The 21,022-nt window shown below is 41.1% G+C and overlaps 1 protein-coding gene across 2 annotated transcripts in view; it reads left to right on the top strand.

The window, feature by feature from the left end:
- Window positions 1-21,022, top strand: part of LOC148032962 (kihadalactone A synthase LFS-like) — a 143,738-nt gene that overhangs the window by 84,151 nt on the left and 38,565 nt on the right. For both annotated transcript variants that reach the window (XM_087683658.1, XM_087683657.1), the window contains exon 10: window positions 13,083-13,162. In XM_087683658.1, the coding sequence (XP_087539784.1) occupies window positions 13,083-13,162 (80 nt within the window). The remainder of the gene's footprint in view (window positions 1-13,082; window positions 13,163-21,022) is intronic.

Genomic DNA, 21,022 nt, shown 5'->3' with positions numbered 1-21,022 from the left:
ATAACTTTGCATACAAAACTCATGTGCAGATTTCAGCATTGTATTTGTAATATATTTGTAAAGAGCTTTCACATGACATCCATATTTGGGGGAGGGGAGGGGGGAAGGGAGGGGAGAAATTTCTAAATTTTAGGAGGTCCTGAAATTTTAGGAGCGTCAAATTAGCCTAAACGAAAAAAATATTAATGATATGCTAAAAATAGTAAGTTTTGTATTCCAGCAGTGCTTAGTAAATAAGACTATCTCTATTCTTGATAGTACTTAGCCCAGAAAGGAAGGCCATAGAGAAGAGACAATGTGTCAGGACACTTGTCACACAACACACAAGCTTAAGAGTGTCTTGCCACTTCTTACACCTTATGACATGTGATTGGCTACTTATCACACCTCATGACATGTGGTTGGGGACACTTGTCTTATATTAGCACTTTCCCTTTTTGCACTAGCTCTCCGCTTTCTACTATAAAAGGAGCTTGTTTTTCTCATTCTACATCGGTTTTCTTGGCTGTAAACTTTTGTACAATAGCTGAAGATAGCCTAAATCCTATCAATCTTCATTATCATCCTTCGCTTCTTTATCATCAAATGCCTTCATATTCCCTCTTCTTGTGTAGCTATTTTATAGGACATCAGACTTATAAATTCATAGCGGCACCTTCTTCTCGAGATTTTCTTCCATTTCAAAAACAAGAAGAAAGCCATATCAATGTAACACTGTTGATTAATGAAGAAAAGATGATTTTTCATTTTTTTACTCTCTTCTTGTAAAGAAATCAGTTGTGTTATTATATAATAAGTTATGCATGTGTACATGTATATCTTTACATAATCTTGTGAGAGCGACAACTATTCCTCCTCACTCTCAAGTTGATTGTAAGTGAGCTCTTCTCTAAAGAACTTGGATTGAGCAGAAATACATTCCTTTAGAAGGGGGAAGGGAAATACCCATCTCCAACCCTCAATCTTATCTCCATTACTTTTACGTTTCCCATGGTTGTAATTTTTTGAATAGTTATCATATTCAGCTTTAAGTATTTGCTTTGTCAAATTTTTAAATATTATGTCTCGAAAGTAAATAATTGTTGAGCATACTATGTTGTTTGGGGTATTCAGAGTAGCATAAATATAGGCTATGTAACATAAACCATGATGCTGTCAAAATCTGAGTACATTATATGTAATAATAAAATGATAAATCCCAAATATATAGCATTAAGAAAAATAAATGATACTGAGTGGCGAGTTTAAGACACATTATCTAATAAAATGCAAATGCACATGATAGAACATGCTATAATTTTTCATTTTTTTACTCTTATTGTAAAGAAATTAGTTGTTTTAATTATATAATAGATGATGCATGTAATGAGCTCCCATCTATGACAATGTCCTTGAGTCCACAATGTCTGTGAGAAACTTGGCACGATAGTCTTGGTACAAAGTTAATTTTAAACAAGATAGGCATGACACCTCTATATCCTCATATCTAGAAATAGGGTCTTTGTCTATGACCCAAGCAACCATCCCCATGTAGGAATCATAGAGTCTATAGTGCCATGAAACCCCATCCTAGGGGCCCTCGAAATCTCTTGAGCCCTTGGGAAATCCCATATGCAGTGCCTCTTTGTGTTCGCATGCTTCCCACATCTAGCACAAGAGACATGGTCTCTACTATAGCCGAGCCATGTATGAACTATTAAACTCCTATGTGCTAGGAACGAAAGAAAGAGTGAAATCTTTCTTGGTCTAAAGTTATCCTCTAGTAGTTTGCAAGGAAAAGCTGTGATATATGTTGGGCTTGCCAATGCAAACCACAGTTGGCACTACTCTGATCTTACTCATCTATATCCTCCTCCCTAGCTTAGTCATATACCCAAAGAAGGGAACATCCTGAGGTGTGTCTGCAGATGGATCTCTCCATATCCACTCCCCAAAGTTCCATTGAAGTCTTTAAGATGGCCTTCTTCTATGTGCCCAATGTCTCCATCCATTCATTATATAAGCTTGAGCCTTGAGGGTCTAGGTCTAAGTGTGAAGTCCTGTCACAATGAGCCACAAATCTAATCTTGTGTCAAGAGCATCCTATGAACTTTGAGTAATCCAGATCCTCTTCCATCAATCTCTACTAAGAAGGTAAACAGTGTCTCCGCTGATGGCTACCAGTGCAAGAGGGATCTCCCCTATGGTAAAGAGCCTAAACAAGTGTGGAACTTCTTTGTGTTAGTCCTCCATTCTAGGGGTACTCTCCATTATGGCTCTAGCCCCCCCGATGCCTTGAAATCTCTGTGTCTATATATAAGTTGACAGCTCAAGAAATGCAAACCACTCCCCCACTACAGAAGCTACCTCTGAAGAGAACCTCCCCCAAGACAGGAAGGTTCTCTTGCCAATGGTGTGGCCTCTCTCTATACTCATCGAGGCTAGGAAAATGGACTGTCATAGCTGTGCTTTCTTTGAGCATGGAAGAATCCTTACCCTCATTCCATTTAGGATTGGCTGCTGTCTCATGAAACAAGTTCTCTCCTTCGGGTTGCTGTGTGGGTTCTTGTGCTGCTGAATTTTTTGCGATCTGCTGGTCTTGTGGTGTCTCTTGTGAGGAGGGAAGAAATGAAGAGGAAAGGGTGGAGACCATTGCATAGAACAATGTTGCTAGGGTGGGAGGAGTAGATACCATTGATGGCATAGGATGCGATGGCTGGAGCCTGGAGTATGGTTGAGAAAGGGAAAAGTGGGAGGTCATGGAGTAGCGAGGATGGTGTGTATGGGTGGCATGCAGGTAGGTGTGGTGGTAGTCAATGAGGGGTGGTAGAAATGGCATGGCAAGGACTGACATGGCGTTCAAGCTTCTGTGATGACAGAAGTCAGCTGGGACATAAAAAAATGGCAGGTAGCTGTCTCTTCAGAAATTATGTCAGGTCAGCACACACAATAATTATGTCAGGTCAGTTGGTTGTGTCAGATTGTCAGGTCAGCCTTCAATATAAGGTCAATGCCTCCTTAGCAGGGGGACAACTTGAGCACGCAACTAAGGGATCTTGATTGCCCGAGGCAGAGTCTAGTAACGAGGTGGGGAGCATACCCCTAACTGATAAGTATTGAGAGCACCCCTTTGCAACAACATTTGTAAGGGTCCTGTATCTCTAAATGACATGTTGTGGAGCTAACCCATAACACCCCTTCCCCTAGAGGAATTACTTTTGTGACCTTCATAGGGGTGCTTGTGAGAGTTGCCTAAATTCATGTCCTTCATTGAGCTCACAATGATATATCATGGGAATTGCCTAAATCATGTCTTTCATTGAGCTAATCGGTGGTAGATCACCTACCAATCAACACTCTACAAATGATGTCTCCAAGGCTACCAAAATTTTCTTGTAGATATCCTAATTGGTGGGCACAATCCATTAGAAATGGAATATTTTTCCACCATCTTTCTCTCAGTAGCTAGGTTTCGGTATCCGAACTACCAAATCTTTTTGGGCTACTAGGGTCCCTCTTGAACTAGTTACTAGATCTTACCAAAGTGAAGATTATTTTGGCAACACCCTTTGAGAGAAGGATAGAAATCAGTCAAGATTTTGGAGAAGGATAAGGTATTTACTTCAAGTGTTCGAGTAAAAGCATTGGTAACCATATTAGTTGTGCCCTTTCTTTAACAAATCTTGAAATCAAACTCTTATATAAGCTCTGTCCATCTTGCCTTATGGGCATGGAGATTGGGCTGATCATGAAGGTATTGTTAGTCTTTCCAAATAATAAACTGGGTGCCATACAAATAATGACACCATACTTAAAGTGCATGGATGACCACCGAAAATTCATTCTCTTGGATGGTGTAACATGTTTGGGCGTTGGTGAGCTTATGTCTCTTAAATGCGATAGGTTGGCCGTTTTGATAAAGAACAACACTTGAAGCATAATTACTCGCATCATATAAATCTTAAAAGGTCTATTTGAATCGATAATTTGCAATACTAGTCCAGTGGTAACTAGCTGTTTCAATATTTGAAAACATTGATCCAACTCACATTAACGTGTTTTTTCTTGCTTCAGATACCCTTAAGCAAACGTGTTAAGGGTTTGGTAATATGAGCATAGTCCTTTATGAATTTCTAAAAAAATCTAGTAAAAGCTAAGAAATATTTTACTTGCCTTATGGTTCGTGGAATAGGCCAATCAAACACTACTTGAATCTTTTCAGGATCCATCCAAATGCCATCAATCGAGATGACATGACCAAGATATAAGAGCTTTGTGTAAAAAATTCGCACTTGGATAGTTTCGTAAACAATTGCTCTCATCTTAAGGGATGTACGATGATGTGCAAATGTTTCGCATGTTTCTTCAACAACTTAGTATAAATAAGGATGTCGTCGAGAAAAATGACTATTCACTTTTCGAGACACAGACGAAAAAGTCATTCATCATGTACTGAAAAGTTGCGGAAGCATTGGTCAATTCAAAAGGTAGGATGGAAAATTGCTAATATTCATACCTCGTTTAAAACCCAATTTTCGGGACATCGTTTGAAGGTGTCTGTATTTGATGTTAAGTGGACCTAAGATCGATTTTGATGAAATATTGCACACCACAAAGTCGATCTAGAAGGGCATCCATCCTAGGCTATGGATACTTATTCTTGATGTTCATTTTATTAAGAACTCTATAATTGACAAAAAAACACATCGTGCCATCCTTCTTTTTAACGAGAAGAACAGGCATGCTGTCAAAAGATGACATACTAGCGAGACAGTAGGGTTTGCAGAGAGGAACACGGAGTAAATGCAGCAAACATGGAGAAGGCAAGAGAAGAGAGAAGGAACTCTGATGAATGGAATGATGAAGTTCCGAATCATGGAGTGAATGTGATACAAGGAAACAAGGGTGCCGTAGCACAAGGAAGATGGTGAAGACAGCCACGAATCACGAACCGCAATGTCCTCTTGAAGGGGTGTGAGGGTAGTGGAGAGGTTGGAGAGAAATGGTGACGGGATGAATGAATCAACCGTAAGGAATGAATGAGAGAGAAGCCTATAAATAGGCATTGTTAGTTTAGGATGGCGCCTCCTTTTCGGACTGCAAATCCTAAACGCAAACCCTAAACACAAAACGCAGAAACATAAAAACGCAAACTACGGGTGAAGGGTTTCTCAACATCCCCTCTCAGGCCCAAAAAGGGGAACAAGAGAAGAGTGAGGTGGAGATGCAATGCTACATGCTGAAGAATGCGCATGCAGGAGGTGCAACTTGGACAATATTCCTCGTGGGGACATTGTTTACTTGCCCAAGTGCCCCAGCGCAAAGATGATGAAAACATGCAATGCATAGGAGGAATGTCGGATTTTGTGTGGTGTCGAGAACCATAAGGATATGCCCGTACTCGATCGTGGGAGTTGGCTCCATACTGACCAAGTGACCAAGGCAAGAAGAAGAGAAGGAAGAAGATGTAGAGGATCCCTAAGATCCAAGATTTCCATCGAAAAGGGAACCTGCAGTAAAGACCAGTAGACAGTGAACTGGAGAACCCGAAACACAACCTCGGGAGAGAAGCCACTAGCTTCGTGTATCCATGCTGGAAGGAATACAAAGGCCTCGTCACCAAGTCGCGGCTGAACCTGTGAGGTCCTGATCTAGGTAGTACCTAAAGATCCTGGGTATCAGTAGAAGAGATGACTGGTCGAAGACAGCCACCCCAAGAAAGTAGAGGATGGGTGAATAACTTCATGTGGAGTAGGTTCCCCCTCTGAGGTGGGAGGTGGAGGGGCTCTCGCTGAAGTCGAAGAAAAAGTAGATGCCTCCTCTGAGGGCAAAGAAATAACATCCCCCTCTGAATCCCCCTCTAAAGTAGATAGGAAATCCAAAAACTCATGGATCACGGACTCCGAAATGTTTGATGACGAAGGAAGTGCCGCTAGTAATACCGAAGAAGGTATCTGGGGTGCCGAAGAGCTCCCAGAGGTAGCCTCTCAAACCTGAGTAGTCGAGGGTGGGGAAGGGTGGGGCTCAGAATGAGCAAGAGGTGGGCAATAGTTGCTGTCTCTTAGTGGAGCGGACTGGGTAGCTGAAGAAGAGGAAGGAGTCGAGCAGCCATTGTCTCTCGAAGGAGCAGATTGACGAGGAGATAGTATCAAATAATCATTGTCTCTCGATGGAGTGGACTGCAGATCCGTAGGTCGTGGAAGCCACTGTACGGGAAAATAAGTGGGAGAAGACTGCCGCTGGCATTGCGACGATCTCTAGGAGGTCGTAGCGCCAATCGATCCTCCATGTGCTCGAAAGGACTTAGTGCGCATTGGATGCATCTTATTACCTAGAGCATAGTACTCTGATAGCCGATGCAGAACGATCTCGGTGGCCTAGAAAGAAGAGGCGGCACAAGGAATGCGTGGTGGAAGACGCATATACTCCGGGGGGGTGGGGAGTAAGGGTCGAAGTCGGCAAGCATTGGTAGTGTGTCCTGTGATGCCACAGTAGGAGCACCTATTAGTTTGGTTATCTATTGGTAAAGAAGCCATGGATACCAGTGTGCCTTGCTGAAGAAGGAAGAGGTCAGCCACCTTGAACCACGAACTGCAATGTCTGCCTCAAGGGGTGTGAGGGCAGTGTGAAGCACGAACCGCAATGTCTACCTCAAGGGGTGGGAGGGTAGTGGAAGGGTTGGAAGTGAGCTGCCAGTGGGAGGAGGATGTGACTAGCAGTAAGAGACTGTAACTAGTAGAAAAACGCAGGGGAGAAGAGAGAAAGACTAAAAAAGCAGGCAAGACAGCTACAGGAGAGAGAAACTAAAAACGCAGGCAGAAGGAGAGAGAAAGACTAAAAACGCAGGCATGACAGTCTGCAGGAGAGAGAAAGACTAAAAACACAGGCTGCAGGAGAGAAAAACTAAAAACGTAGGCTGCAGGAGAGAGAAAGACTAAAAACGCAGGAAAAAACAACAGCTGTAGTCAATATGCTGAAATCAGCTCTGAACAATGTGTGATAGGATGGAAATAGGTGCCAGACTATTGTAGACAGCAATGACTAGCTGGGACCGTGATGTCCTCCACGTTTGGGGATACTTGAAATCTGCAAAAACGAGATTGTTTTCTGAATGGAGAGTGATCAGTAACTGTCGCTCTGCTTTAAACAGTTGCAAACTGCGGGTGGAAGGCTGGAAACAGACGACAGACTATAGATGACAGCAATGAACAGCTGAGACTGTGATGTCCTCCGCGAAAGGGGTGTGGGCAGCAAGCTAAAAACACTTGAAATTTGCAAAAACGAGATTTTGATGTAGCGGAAGAAGAAGAGAAGTGGATGCCGAACCCGCCACCAGTCTTTGCCTTCACTGGAGTGGAGAATCTTTGCCGGTGTTTGAGCATATCCAGCTCTGATACCATATCAAAAGATGACGTACCAGCGAGATGGTAGGGTTTGCGGCGGAAAGGAACACGGAGTGAACTCAGCAAACATGGAGAAGAGAAGAGAAGAGAAGAGAGAAGAAACTCTGATGAATGGAATGATGAAGTTCCGAATCATGGAGTGAATGTGATACAAGGGAAAAGGGTGTTGTAGCACAAGGAAGATGGTAAGACAGCCATGAACCACGAACCACGAACCGCAATGTCCTCTTGAAGGGGTGTGAGGGTAGTGGAGAGGTTGGAGAGAAGTGGTGACAGACTGAATGAATCAGCCGTAAGGAATGAATGAGAGAGTGGCCTATAAATAGGCACAGTCAGTCTAGGATGGCGCCCCTTTTTGGGGCTGCAAACGCCAAACGCAAAACACAGAAATGCAAAAATGCAAACTGCGGGTGACGGGTTTCTCAACACACGCCCCATGTGAATTTACTTGACTCGATAAAATCCTTAGCTAAGTAATCTTGAAGTTGCCTAGCTATCTCGTTCTCCTCTTTCGAGCTAAACCTAAAAGGTTTTCAAGAGACAGGATATAAAACCAACATTTCTTCTTGAAGAGGGTGGTGAAACTTGATTAAGCACTTAATTACAATAATTAACAAACTCACAAAATTGAAATACACACTTTACCATACAATCTTGGACATTGGATAGCGAGTTGGCCCCAAAATTGGTGCCCCTTGCGGTATTTTTATCTTATATTGCAAATTGAAGGAGTACAACTGAGATCCTCTGATCTCCGACCTCTAATCCAATTGTCTCTTGCTATCAAAACTGACAAACAAGCCTCCAAACCAATTTGCCCCTTGGTTTACTCGAAGATTGACCTTCACCCTGTTCCTTGAAAGACAAATTCAGCCCTAAATTTGATATTGGTTGGCTGGCCTTTTGAATTTCCTTGAAATTTCTCAATTTCAATTGTTGGAATTTAAGCCCTAGGTCCTCAATTTTGAGCACACATCTTGAGGTAGCTGCCAAAACCCTAATTTTTGCTGTGAATTAGGATCTATAGCAGAGATTGAGTGAAATCTCTTCCTCTGATGGCTCAAACTGCCGGAAAATCCTGCAATAACTTGAGAAATGGTTGGGGGATGAGAGAGAATGCTGTAGAGAGAGAGAGATTTTGATTTTTCATCGCAAGAAATGTTAAAAAGCTGTTGCTGCCCTACTCAAACAGCCATTGAAGTTGTCACCTACAACTTAGGACCACCAGAAGGATTGCTGTCCCCTCTTGTATGCTGTCACCTGTACGAGAAGAAGCTTGGGCTATTGTCACTTGCTCTTGGAGGGCTCCAAATTATAGTCACTTGTTGTAGGATTGGTCCATGGTGCTTGAAAATCACATCAGTAGCATCTCCTTGCTCTTTAATAGCCTCCTTCTCTCTCACAATGGTTAGAATAGAATCCACCAGCCCCTAAAAACGTTTTTCCTACTTACATAGGCAAGTTTTGCAAAGTGAGAGTCTTCTAATCCCATTTTTCAGCATTATCCAGCTTATTAAATTAATTTTAAAATTAATATTTTGAAAATTAATTTGATAATTATTCTAGTGCTAAAAAATAATTCACCCTTAGACTAATATTAATTAATTAATTAAGAGCCTAGTCTCTAATGCTACCACTGACACTAATGGCTAATAAATTGGTCTAGGTCCAAATCTCACACCAAGTATCACTTAGTACCTGTAACGCATAACTTATTATAACTTTTTTCTTTGACACCCATTGCATCCTCGGGATCCTTGGACTGTTAGCATGGAATAATTGTTCTGTCGATCACATGTGCTAAACAACCTTGCACATTTGATTAATATCTTAATCAAATACTCTTCATATAATGGATGCTATAATCTCGGTCAATACATACCATATGGAGCTATAGTTTCTGTGCCAATCGAGAAGAAAGGAAATTGTGAGTAGAGTCATTATTGAATAGATTTGTAACTTCTTGGCCATTTATACACCCAATGACCTTTAAAACATCATACGGGCTTAATGCAATTTTATTAATGGAATAATCATTGCAACTACTCATGTTAACAAAGCAAGAAATACTCGGAGCTTTAACAATTTTACTAAAGTCTTAGATATTGCCTTCTTATTTTGGGAGGATAGATGATTTTTTTTTACTTATATATATATATATATATATATATATATATATATATATATATATATATATATTGCATAATTGTAGACATCCTTGAGCTAGTGTAATGGATTGTGGAGCACCTCATTTTGGTAGTCCAACGGTAACCTGAAGAGATATTGCATGTAGAGCAGTGCTCAAGGATTGCCCAAGGCCTTTGTTTTATGTAACAAATCTTTAAACTATTGTGAATATGCATCCAAGCTCGTCAAATCTAATAGAGATTTGTCACTAGTGGAGATTCTCCAAGCTCAAATTAAGGACATGTAACAACAATTGGCCGAGATGCGCCCTTGTCATTTTCTGTTTGTGCCTGCAACCATGAGAATGCTGCCTCTTCAATTCCAACCTTATCCCTTTAGAAGGGAGAAAAAGGAATGTGATGGGACGAACATGGATGCATGGCTGGCCAAATGGATGGCATACTTTGATTTGTACTAGTTTAATGATGTTCAACGTATCAAGCTGATACAAATCATGTTACAGGAAAAGGGTATGCTTGGTGAGGGGGGCAATGCCCCAAGCCAGAGACATGGGCTGATTTTCAATATGTTTTTCACAAGCATTTTGTAACCAATAATCAAATTGAAAAATCCGTAAGTTCTTTGAGCTAGATATGGGAATGATGGTGAGAGAATGTATAAATTGAGAGAAAATAATAAGATTGAGAGAGTGTTTGAGAATATGTACTGATTAGAATTGAGAGAGAGATAGGGTACTATGAATAACAAGACTATGAATAGAGTACATTTAATGTAGATCTGTTCTATTTTGCTTCTTTAAATTTTATTTTTAAATAAACAAAGTGCAGAGGGAAGCAGCTTTGTTTAAAAACCTTTTAAAAGAAAGGTTGTAAAAAGAGAAGAAGAAGAAACATGATATACAAGCCTTGGGCTCTTCTTTCTTCTTAATAAGGCGTATTATATGTATCACAAATTTGTTTTGTTGCATGTGGCTCAAACACAGCTTGCCTTCCACGTGATGTATCTAATCCCTACCCCCCAAAAAAAGAACAATCAAGCATGTTCGGGGTCCATCATGTTTGGTGCACAATAGAGCCTTGAGTCCTATAAATAGGATTCAGTTGCCCTAACCCCAAAGTGTTCTTAGTACATTCTCACTAAGTCACTTCATGACCATTGTGACCAATGCTACTAGTGTCCATTCGGATGTCCAAGGACATAACAGGAGGCCAGAGGCAAAGACTAAGGACATGTGACATTACCTTAGGGGTGCATGTCATGAGTTGACACAGTTGGCGTGAGCAGCAATAGTATCGTACTAACTGCATAACTAGGTCCTTTTCAATGGGGCTAGAGGAGAGTAGCAAGGTCATACTGAACCCATTGCTAGGTTCTTGTCAATGGGGCTAGAGGAGAGTAGCAAGGTCATACTGAACCCATTGGTAGGTTCTTGTCAATGGGGCTAGAGGAGAGAGTTTCAATATTCAAATATTAGTGCAGCAGGGCTTCTCCCCTTGTTGATATTTAGTCCACATAGATTGCCTTCTTAGTGGGAGAGTGGTTTGCTTTTTAGGAGATGCAGCCAGAGATCTAGAGGTAGAGACTATAGAACTGTAGAGGTGCTATAGTTATGGTAGAGATAGTGTTAGAGAGAGTCCCTCTTGAGTGGAGGAACCCTCTTAAGTGGAGGACATATAAACCTTCTTTGAGAGTTGGACACACCTTTTTTGTGCAAGGGACATCTTACTCGAGGTTATTGCTATGAGCAAAGACAAGGTCATGGTTCGTAGAGAGGATTTGAACATAGTTGCACTAGTACCACGTATGAAAGGTTTCATACTATACCATACTTTAGGTGCAGTACCTTACGTATTAATACCATAAGGTACCAACTTAATAGATACATCTTTTCTTGATGGAACTGCAATTTGGGATGAGCTAAATGCTCCTTATACTAATATGATTTTCCCATGAGATTAGGTTATTTGAGATTCAAACAATTTCTCTCAACCTTCTTTCTCTCAAGCCCACACTTCTCTCATTTGTATGATCATTCATTTATGATGTTTCCACTCCCATCTATGTAGTTGTAAGTTGTAGGTAGCAATAGCGCATCTTGTGTATGCAGCATCAGGTTTTGGCATGTTACCCTCAAGTATTCATCTTATATACTCCAATAGCATTGCTATTTAGACTTGAAACATCTATTCTATTATTTTTAGTCCAAAATAATCAAGTTAAATTTTTTCCGTACTAATATTGTACCGTACCTTATAAAATCTTAAGGTACCATTTAGTATCGTATTTTATCATATTGTACTGTATTGTACCTTTCGTACCTGATAACTTTGGATTTGAACCAAGCAGAGTTCTCATGTTGCTCTATGCAAAGGATCAAAGTAGTGGCACACTATGATAGGAGATGGTATAATAACTCTAACCTAGTTACTTGATGGATAGATAGATGGATGGAGATATTGGGCCTATTAGAGGAGGCCACTATAGAGAGTATAATGGGACCTAGGAGAATGGGTTTGGAGAGATGTAGGCTTCTTATACCACTAGGCTGGGAAGGAGGATATAGATGAGCAAGATTAGAGCAAAGCGACTAGCTACTCATCATTGGCATAAACATGTTATCTTAGGATCCCTTTTGGTAGACTTTAGGAGGAAATAGGGTGACAGCTTTATGCTGAGAGAGATCTCTCTCTCTTCATATGACTTGCAGCTCATAGGAGTTAAACAATTGATACGTGTTGATTATGGTAGGGTCAAGTGCATATGGGACATACGAACAGTTAGAGGAGAACTAGGGGCACTATCTATGGGTTTGGACTATGAGTTGTAGCCATGCCATTGACCTTTAGGATTTTTCATTCCAAAGGCTTTTTCTAGGATTTGGACAAAGACTATTTATAGTCTCCACAGGAGACTAGAGGAAGGTGATTCTGAGTGGGTGAGGATGAGGGATGCTCTTATGACATAGGATTTTGGCACCTTCTTTCACTTTGCACCTTATATTGTCTCGTATATTATAGCCCGTCAAATTTGTCATTGTATTTATGGTGTACTTAGCTTCTTTTTATAGGGCCTTCTTTGTAGTGTTTATTTTACCTTGGGGGATTTTTCCTCTAAGGGTTCATTAATAGAATCTTGAAAAAGACCTCATGGAATCTGCCAGCATCTTAATGGTAGTCTAGGACATTAGTTGTGGAAAATTTTAATATGATGTTTGTGACAAGGTCTCATATTCTTGTTGGTGACATTTGAAGAGTCTAGAGTTTGACCAAGCATACATGAAAGGTATACAAACTAGATGATAGATTTAGTTCCAGCATGGGGTTGGCATGTATATTGTGGTAATATAGTGACTAAGGTTGAAATTTGTACTTGAATTCATGGAATCTCCAAGTTTGAAGCAATTGGTCTTTAACTTGCTTTAGTTAATCAAAAGTAGTACTGTGTTTGAATATATTGGGATTGGGTTTTCATGGCAATAACAGTTACGATCTACTGAATTTAGAACCTATTTTGTCTCTCGGGATAACCAGCATATTTATTTTGCCTTGATAGATTGCTTTCTTCTTTGATCCAAACTATGAATGTTTAGTTGAGTGCTTGGACACGTGCACGTCCAACGACAATCCTCCCAGGTAGCACTCTCTTTCTCTCTTTTTCTTCGGATGTGTTCAATTAGGTGTTTCTTTTTAGTCTTTACATGACAGTGGAGGACATGGATTGTTGTTGTATATAGAATTATCTCATAAGCTGATTTGGCCTCCAGCAGATGTTAATATATCTTTCTTCTTCATTTCTCTTTGTTGTTTTGTAATGGATAATTATATTAATTAGGAAGTATAGAAAGTACAGGAGTCACATGACCATTGAATATTAGATGGAGGGACTGAAGAGATAGTAACAAGCTAGGAGCCAAATCATCCGTAATAAAAAGACCCACATACTTGATCGTGTTCAATTGGCACTGAAAGAGAGCTTGCAAACAACCAATATGATTGTGCACTCTAGAATGGGAATAAAAAATTAAAGCATTCTGCATAGTCCAATTATGCCGACAGCTTTAAAAATGTAGAAAGTGGAAGACTACTGGTATGTGTGGCTGCACAGATACTGCCGATTTGGGATTGCCAAAAACCCAATCTCTCAGATACATGGATCGTCCACCAACCAAATGCCAAACTCGAGAAAGGAGAGATCATATGTATCATGCATCTGGACAAGCCAAAAACCTATGGCAAGGGACGGGAATGCTAAGAAGGTGTATTTGGAGCTGGAGTTGACCCATTTACCAAAAAATCCAATCCGGCAATGGAGTAGGCCTCACATGATGTGGGGGAATCCACAGAGTATGGGAGACACCTCATAGACATGGGCTTATCACATGGATTAGCCATATTCAATGGTCTAGCTAGATATTGTTTGTTAGGTGAATTCACATGCTATCCTGATTGTTGACATGATGCAACCACAGTGGGCTGTATACTTGCCCTTCCTATGCTTTATCACTTGTATTCAGGATCTCAGTCTCGTCATGTTCCATTGAGGTTGCAACAAACCATGCTTACTTGTGGTTCATAATGGGCTTCAAATTCACTCATGGAAAGATCCCTTATATGGGTTCTTATTACCCAAGATACAACTTTCCCATATAGCAGTTCAGTGAGGCTTTACATGCAGCAGCATGTGCAACTTTTGTTGGGAATAAAGGCCTCGTGCCTTTAAATGTGCTCAGGTGTGAACACACCCTCAGCACTTGTACTTACCCATATATATCTATCTAAAAACCTAAAGGTACACACGTCATTGTACCTACAAACGTGCTCAATCTCTGCTCTGCTCTCTCTTACTCTCTCTGTCTCTCCGCCGCGCGTAAATACTAATTGTCTCGATCTTTGTGCCTCACCCGTCACCCCCTTTCTTGACGGGGGTTTCACGTGCCAGGCACAAAAGGCCAGACTTGTGCAATTGTGGTCCATAAGATTTGGTGCTTTTTCTAGATTTGGGGAACGTGATGCAGGACAAACAAATTTGTCTCAGAAATTGCAGGAATTTGTGACATTTTGTCCCCAACATTTGGGGCTTTTCATGTACATGCACAAATTGGGCTGAAATTCACCCAATTTCTCGACATTGATGCTCATTGGACCCCGTGCAATTTGGGGCTTTTGCAGTTTGGGCAAAATCTGTGCAGCATTTGGTCACTTTATGTACAGGCAAGTTGAATTCCACACAATTTGGACATCAACACTTGATAAAATTTGGGGGTTTTGCTGAAATTGCTCTATTTTGGCAAAATTGGCTTGCTCTATGCATAACCGAGAAAATGCAGATGTGTGGTTGATGCTTTGAGCACAAAATTTTGGGGCTTTTGACCGTTCATGTCAAATTTTATGCCCGTGGGTATATGTACAATAGAAATTGCAGCTAAAATTTGGGATTTCTCATGTAATTTGATGCATGTGCCCTTGGAATAGCTGTAATCAGTTGGATATAATGCTGTAGCATATGGTTTGATGCTTGTAAAAATTTAATTACAGATCTGAAATCTGTGCTTCTACGTGGTCATTTATTGTTGGTTGGTACTTGTTTGTACCTTGGTCACTTGGGTGACAGTTTTGGGCCCGCATTTGCTGTTTTTTGGTCACATTTGGGCTGAAAATCATGGCTGGCAGCAATGACTGCAGTAATCTGATGCATATAAAGAAGCTTGAAGGCGCACATAACTTTGCAGTTTGGCAAAAGCAGTGCACAATATCCTGTTACAAAAGAAGCAGACAAAGCTGATCAAGTCACAAGGGGCAAAGCTCGCAGATATGGAATAGGACGATTGGGATGAGTTAAATGAGCTTGCACGCTCAACCATAGAGCTATCGATTTCTGATGCCTTGCTATTTAACATTGAAGGTTTGGATTTTGCATATGTTATATGGACTAGACTGGAAGAACTATATGCATAGAAGAGGGCTGCAAGCAAAGTGTATTGGCTGAAAAAGCTTATGGATTTGCATATGAAAGAGGGTACAGCAATGTCTAGTCACTTGAGTGAGTTTAACTCCATTTTCAGCCAGTTGGTTGCCTTGAAGTTCATGATTGATGAGGAATTTAAGGCTACTTTCTTGCTTTGTACTCTACCAGGGAGTTGGGATACATTCAGGACTGCTATGAGCAATTCTAATGTGATCCTTTTGTATGCTGATGTAGAGAGTGCTCTACTCATGGAAGAAATGAATCGGCAGAACAATGCATCTAGTAAGTCTTCCAGTGCTTTGCATACTAGGGGTAGATCACAGAAAAAAGGGACGCAGTAAATCACGTAGCAAAGATGTTGAATGTCATCATTGTGGCAAGAAGGGTCACTTTAAACGTAATTGCTACAAACGGAAGAAAGAGAAAGGAAAAGACAAGAAGATAGATGATAGCAAGGAAGAGAAGGACAGTCAGCCTAAGAAGAGCAGTGTAAATATTGAAGAGGTGAATGTAGTCACTCATGACAGTAATAGTGGGAGTGACGTACTCTTTGTCTCTTCATACTTTGGTGCACATGCTTTACTTGCAGATACAAATGATGACATGCATATATGGATTCTTGATTTCAGGTGCTTCCTTTCATGTCACCCCTCATCGTGAGTGGTTCCCTGCCTATACAAGGGGGTCGACATGGTGTTGTCCATCTTGGGGACAACTATGCATGTGAGATTGTAGGTATTGGCAGTGCGCAGTTACAGTTTCAGCATGGCTCTGTCTTTACACTTCAGCATGTACGGCATGTACCTCAGCTCAAGAAGAGCTTGATTAGCACAGGGTAGCTAGATGATGATGGTGGTTTTCATACCACCTTTGGTGATGGAAAATGGAAGATCTGTAAGGGATCTAGAGTGATTGCCAGAGGTTGCAAGAGTGATACTTTGTATCCACTTCATGTATCTAGTATGTGTGACCATGTTGTTGCCGTGACTGAGCAACCAAGCGTTTCTTTGTGGTATGGCCGGTTGGGACACATGAGTCAAACATGAATGAAAGTGCTTACCATTTGGGTTACTAGCCTTGTCTTCGTTATGCTGATTTTGAGCACTGTGATCATTGTATTTATGGCAAATATGCACAGACGTCTCATAAAAAGTCTCTTTCTTTGAAATCTTTTTCTCTAGAGTTAGTACATTCGGATGTATGTCAAATGCCAGGATTATCTTTAGGGAGAAAGAAATATTTTGTTACCTTTGTCGATGATGCTACACGGAAGGTATGGGTTTACCCTATTCGTAGCAAGGATGAAGTGCTAGACAAGTTTAAAAAATTCTTGACATTGGCTGAAAATCAGACAAATAAGATACTTAAGTGTCTTTGCTTTGACAATGGTGGGAAATATGTGTCCAAGGCCTTTTAGGCATTTTGTGATAGCAAAGGGATAAAGAGGGAGTTCACTGTCCCTCATAATCCACCCCAAAATGGAGTTGCAGAGCATATGAATCGGACCATATTGAATAGGGTCCGTACGATGCTGTCTCATGCTGCATTACCCCATGGTTTTTGGGCAAAGGCCGTTATAATAGCCATTCACTTAATTAATCGGTCACCAACCAGGTCTTTGGGGAGGGGGGGGGGGGGGGGGGGGGGGGAGAGTTTCCCAAGAAGCGTGGTTGGGCAAGCCACCTTCATATGCTCATTTGAAAGTGTTTGGCTGCGAGGCTTTAGTGCACATTCATAAAAAAAACGTAGCAAACTTCAGCCAAAGTCCTGTAAATGCATTTTCCTAGGATATAGTGACGAGGGTGAAATGGAATATAAATTGTGGGATCCCGAGAAAAGGAAAGTAGTATGTAGCAATGACGTTATCTTCCGGGAAGATCGCATGCATAAACAACTTGAAAAGACCGAGGAGGTCCATAGGGTTGTATTCCGGGAAGAAATACCTTTTGGACAGCAAAATGTGTCTGCTGTACAGCAGCAAATACTTGTTGTAAATGAACTTGTAAATGCAGGAAATGATCAGCCAGCTATTGCCCATTATAATGAGCGATTACATGTGCAGGAACAGCCGGGACAACAAGCTGTTAATGCTGATTTACAGGCTGAAATGCCAGGACAGCATGCTGAAAATGGAAATTTGCAGGAACAGCCAGCAAACAATGACCATTGGTTAGGAGATCGTCTAGGGCTACTAGACAACCTGATAGATTTGTTCCTGGTGCAAATAATGTGGCTGAATATGTCATGTTGATAGACTGTAGTGAACCGTCTTGCTTCAAGGAAGCAATGGACAGACATGACAACAAGAAATGGTATAAAGCCATGTTGTCAGAAATTGAATCTCTTGAGAAAATTGGCACTTGGGACTTGGTGTAGTTGCCTAAATAGCAGAAAACACTTCCATGCAAATGGGTTTACAAGATGAAGGTCACTTTTGATTCCTCACCAAAGTACAAAGGAAGATTGGTTGCAAAGGGGTACAAGCAGGAGCATGGAATTGACTTAGATGAGATTTTCTCTCCTATAGTCAAGATGACTACATTGAGAACCATTTTGGGCTTGGTTGTAGTTGAAGATATGGCTCATACAGATGGATGTAAAGACTGCATTTTTACATGGTGATCTGCATGAGGACATATATATGCAGCAACCTGAAGGGTTTGTTGAACAGGGGAAGGAAAAGATGGTATGTAAACTCAAAATGAGTTTGTATGGGCTGAAACAAGCACCAAGAAAATGGTATCATAAGTTTGATACATTCATACATTCCCAAGGCTTTCATAGAAGTCAAGTGGATCACTGCTTGTACACTAAGAAGGCAGTAGATGGCAGCCTGATTATCTTGGTTTTGTATGTTGATGACATGCTAATTGCTGGCAGGGATATTCATGCCTTGGATTCATTGAAGCAAAGCCTTCATGGCAGCTTTGACATGAAAGATCTTGGTGATGCAAATCACATTCTTAGCATGCGAATACTCAGAGATAGATCAAAAGCCTTACTCTATCTATCTTAGTAGGAGTATATCTCCAAGGTTTTGCAGCGTTTCAATATGGAGGGGGGGAAAACGATTGGGGTTCCATTGCCTCCATATGTGAAACTCAGTGCAAAGGACAACCCTACATTTGATGATGAGAAGGTTGGAATGGCCAAGATACCATATGCTTCAGCTGTTGGTAGTTTGATGTATGCTATGGGTGCTACACGTCTTGACATTGCCTTTGCAGTGGGAGTGGTTAGCAGATACATGGCAAACCTTGGCAAGAAGCATTGGGATGCAGTGAAAGGCATTATGAGATACCTCAAAGGCACAAAGGAGTTGTGCATTTGCTTTGGGAAGCAGAAGGCATCTGTTGTTGGCTTTACGGATGATGACTATGCTGGTCATGCGGACTACAGAAAGTCCTCTTCTGGGTATGTGTTTACTTTCACAGGAGGAGTAGTCTCTTGGATCTCCAGGCTACAAATGTGTTGCATTGTCTACTATAGAGATAGAGTATGTGGCTGCAACTGAGGCATGCAAGGAGGCTTTATGGCTTTCACGTCTGGTGGGAGAGCTTGGCATCATAGAGTTACCTGTTCTCCATTGTGATAGTTAGAGTGCTATCATGCTAGCATGAAATCCTGTCTTTCATGCAAAGACAAAGCACATACAGGTGAAGTACCACTTCATTAGAGATGTACTTGACAGCAAGAGCATTGAGCTTGTCAAAGTCCATATAGATGATAATGTTGCAGACCTTCTCACGAAGGATCTTCCAGCAGAGCTGTTTGCTCACTGCCGACAGATGATGAGTTGGATAGATATATGTATTTCAGCTTTGTATATACCTAGACTTAGCTGATTCTTTTCTCCTCTTAAGGAACATTGCCTTTAGGTGGGAGGTTGTTGGGAATAAAGGCCTTGTGCCTTTAAATGTGCTCGGTTGTGAACACACCCTCAGCACTTGTACTTACGCATATATATCTATCAAAAAACCTAAAGGTACACACTCGTCACTGTACCTACAAACAAACGTGCTCACTCTCTGCTCTGCTCTCTCTCACTCTCTCTGTCTCTCCGCTGTGTGCAAAGACTGTCTGTCTCGATCTTCGTACCTCACCCGTCACTACAACTTTCCCACATTCATAGCCCACATGGAGAGCTTCCTTCACATTGATACCTCTGAATAGTTGGTTTGAACTTTGATGTGATTAGTATTCTCAGACTAGGGCTTTTTTATAAAGGAGGTCGCGCTAGGATCCATTTCTCACAAACAGCTACAACTCTTCTTCAGAAGCCTGAATACTACGAAACAAGAAATGATTCTTAGCCTAGTTAGTGAGAGACGTGTACCATTTGTTTTTGACAAGACTCTAGAGAGGCTTGATGACTTCTTAGAGAGCATTGTTCAGCTACACCCATTTCATCTCTTGATCCACGGGGTTAGTATGCAACTAGCCTTTACACAGTGAAGGTTCAGTTGTTCTTGTCAATCCGCTGGAGCCTTGCCCACAGACCTCTACTTTTTAAACATAGAACATGCTTTGCGAGCCTATTGATAGACTTCACATAGGTAAGGCACAATATCAGGATGGCTTGGTAGCAAAGCACTTGATACAATGCTAGAGATATAGTGGTAGGACACCTGACATATATGTTCAATAAAGCTATGTGCAAAGGCTTTTCAAAGAGCTAAGCACTATTACTATTGTGCCTATTCTCAAGTTAGGTACTCCTACCTTACCTACTAATTTGGCCAATGTGTAGCCAAATTATATGCCTCCATTCTTGAGCATTACTTGAGTTGGTGGATTGTATCCTTATACTTTGAACAATTATTTGAGGAGGGTAGAGTGTGGATTTCCAAAAAGGTTTTGATAGAGTTTCAAGAGCCGGATTGATATAAAGGCTTTTTGACATGGGGATCCCTACAAAGCTCACTTGGGGGATTCTAGCATTATATGAGAAGGTGATTGGTAGAGTATAGATATCTGAGGGTATATTACGGCCTATTTGTTTCACCATTGGGTGAAAGAGGCATGTTCTCTTTCCCTTACACTATTTAGATTGTACATAGACGAGATCTTTGACGATTTTCCTCTAGGAGGGGATAGAGGAGCTTAGCTAGCATGTGTTTAGATATGCCTCTTGTTACATTGAGATGACACTTTGTTGATAGCTGATTCTCCATAGGGGCTACAGAGACATTTGGATGCACTGCATTCATATGCATAGGATAATGGCCTTTTAGTAAATCTTGGTAAAAACCCAAGTTTTGGTGTTGAAGTGGGAGCTCATGCTCAACCCCCAAGACCCTGTCCTTATTTGCTTTAAGCATTTCAAGCGAGCACAAATGGCTATCTCTCACCCAGCCCACACGCCTTCGATCTTATGGGGGTGTAGTGAGCTTACCTTGATGCCCAAATGAGTAGCCTCCTCCCTCAAGCCATAGTTGTCAGGTACGAAAGGTACGATACGGTATGATACGATAAAATATGGTACTAATTGGTACCTTATGATTTTATAAGGTACGGTACGATATTAG

Source organism: Lygodium microphyllum, chromosome 8, assembly GCF_053477565.2.
Source record: "Lygodium microphyllum isolate KBCC chromosome 8, Lygodium_microphyllum_v1.1.10, whole genome shotgun sequence".
Taxonomy (NCBI): domain Eukaryota; kingdom Viridiplantae; phylum Streptophyta; class Polypodiopsida; order Schizaeales; family Lygodiaceae; genus Lygodium; species Lygodium microphyllum.
The sequence above is the reverse complement of the archived record's forward strand: the minus strand, read 5'-3'. Positions and strand labels throughout refer to the sequence as shown.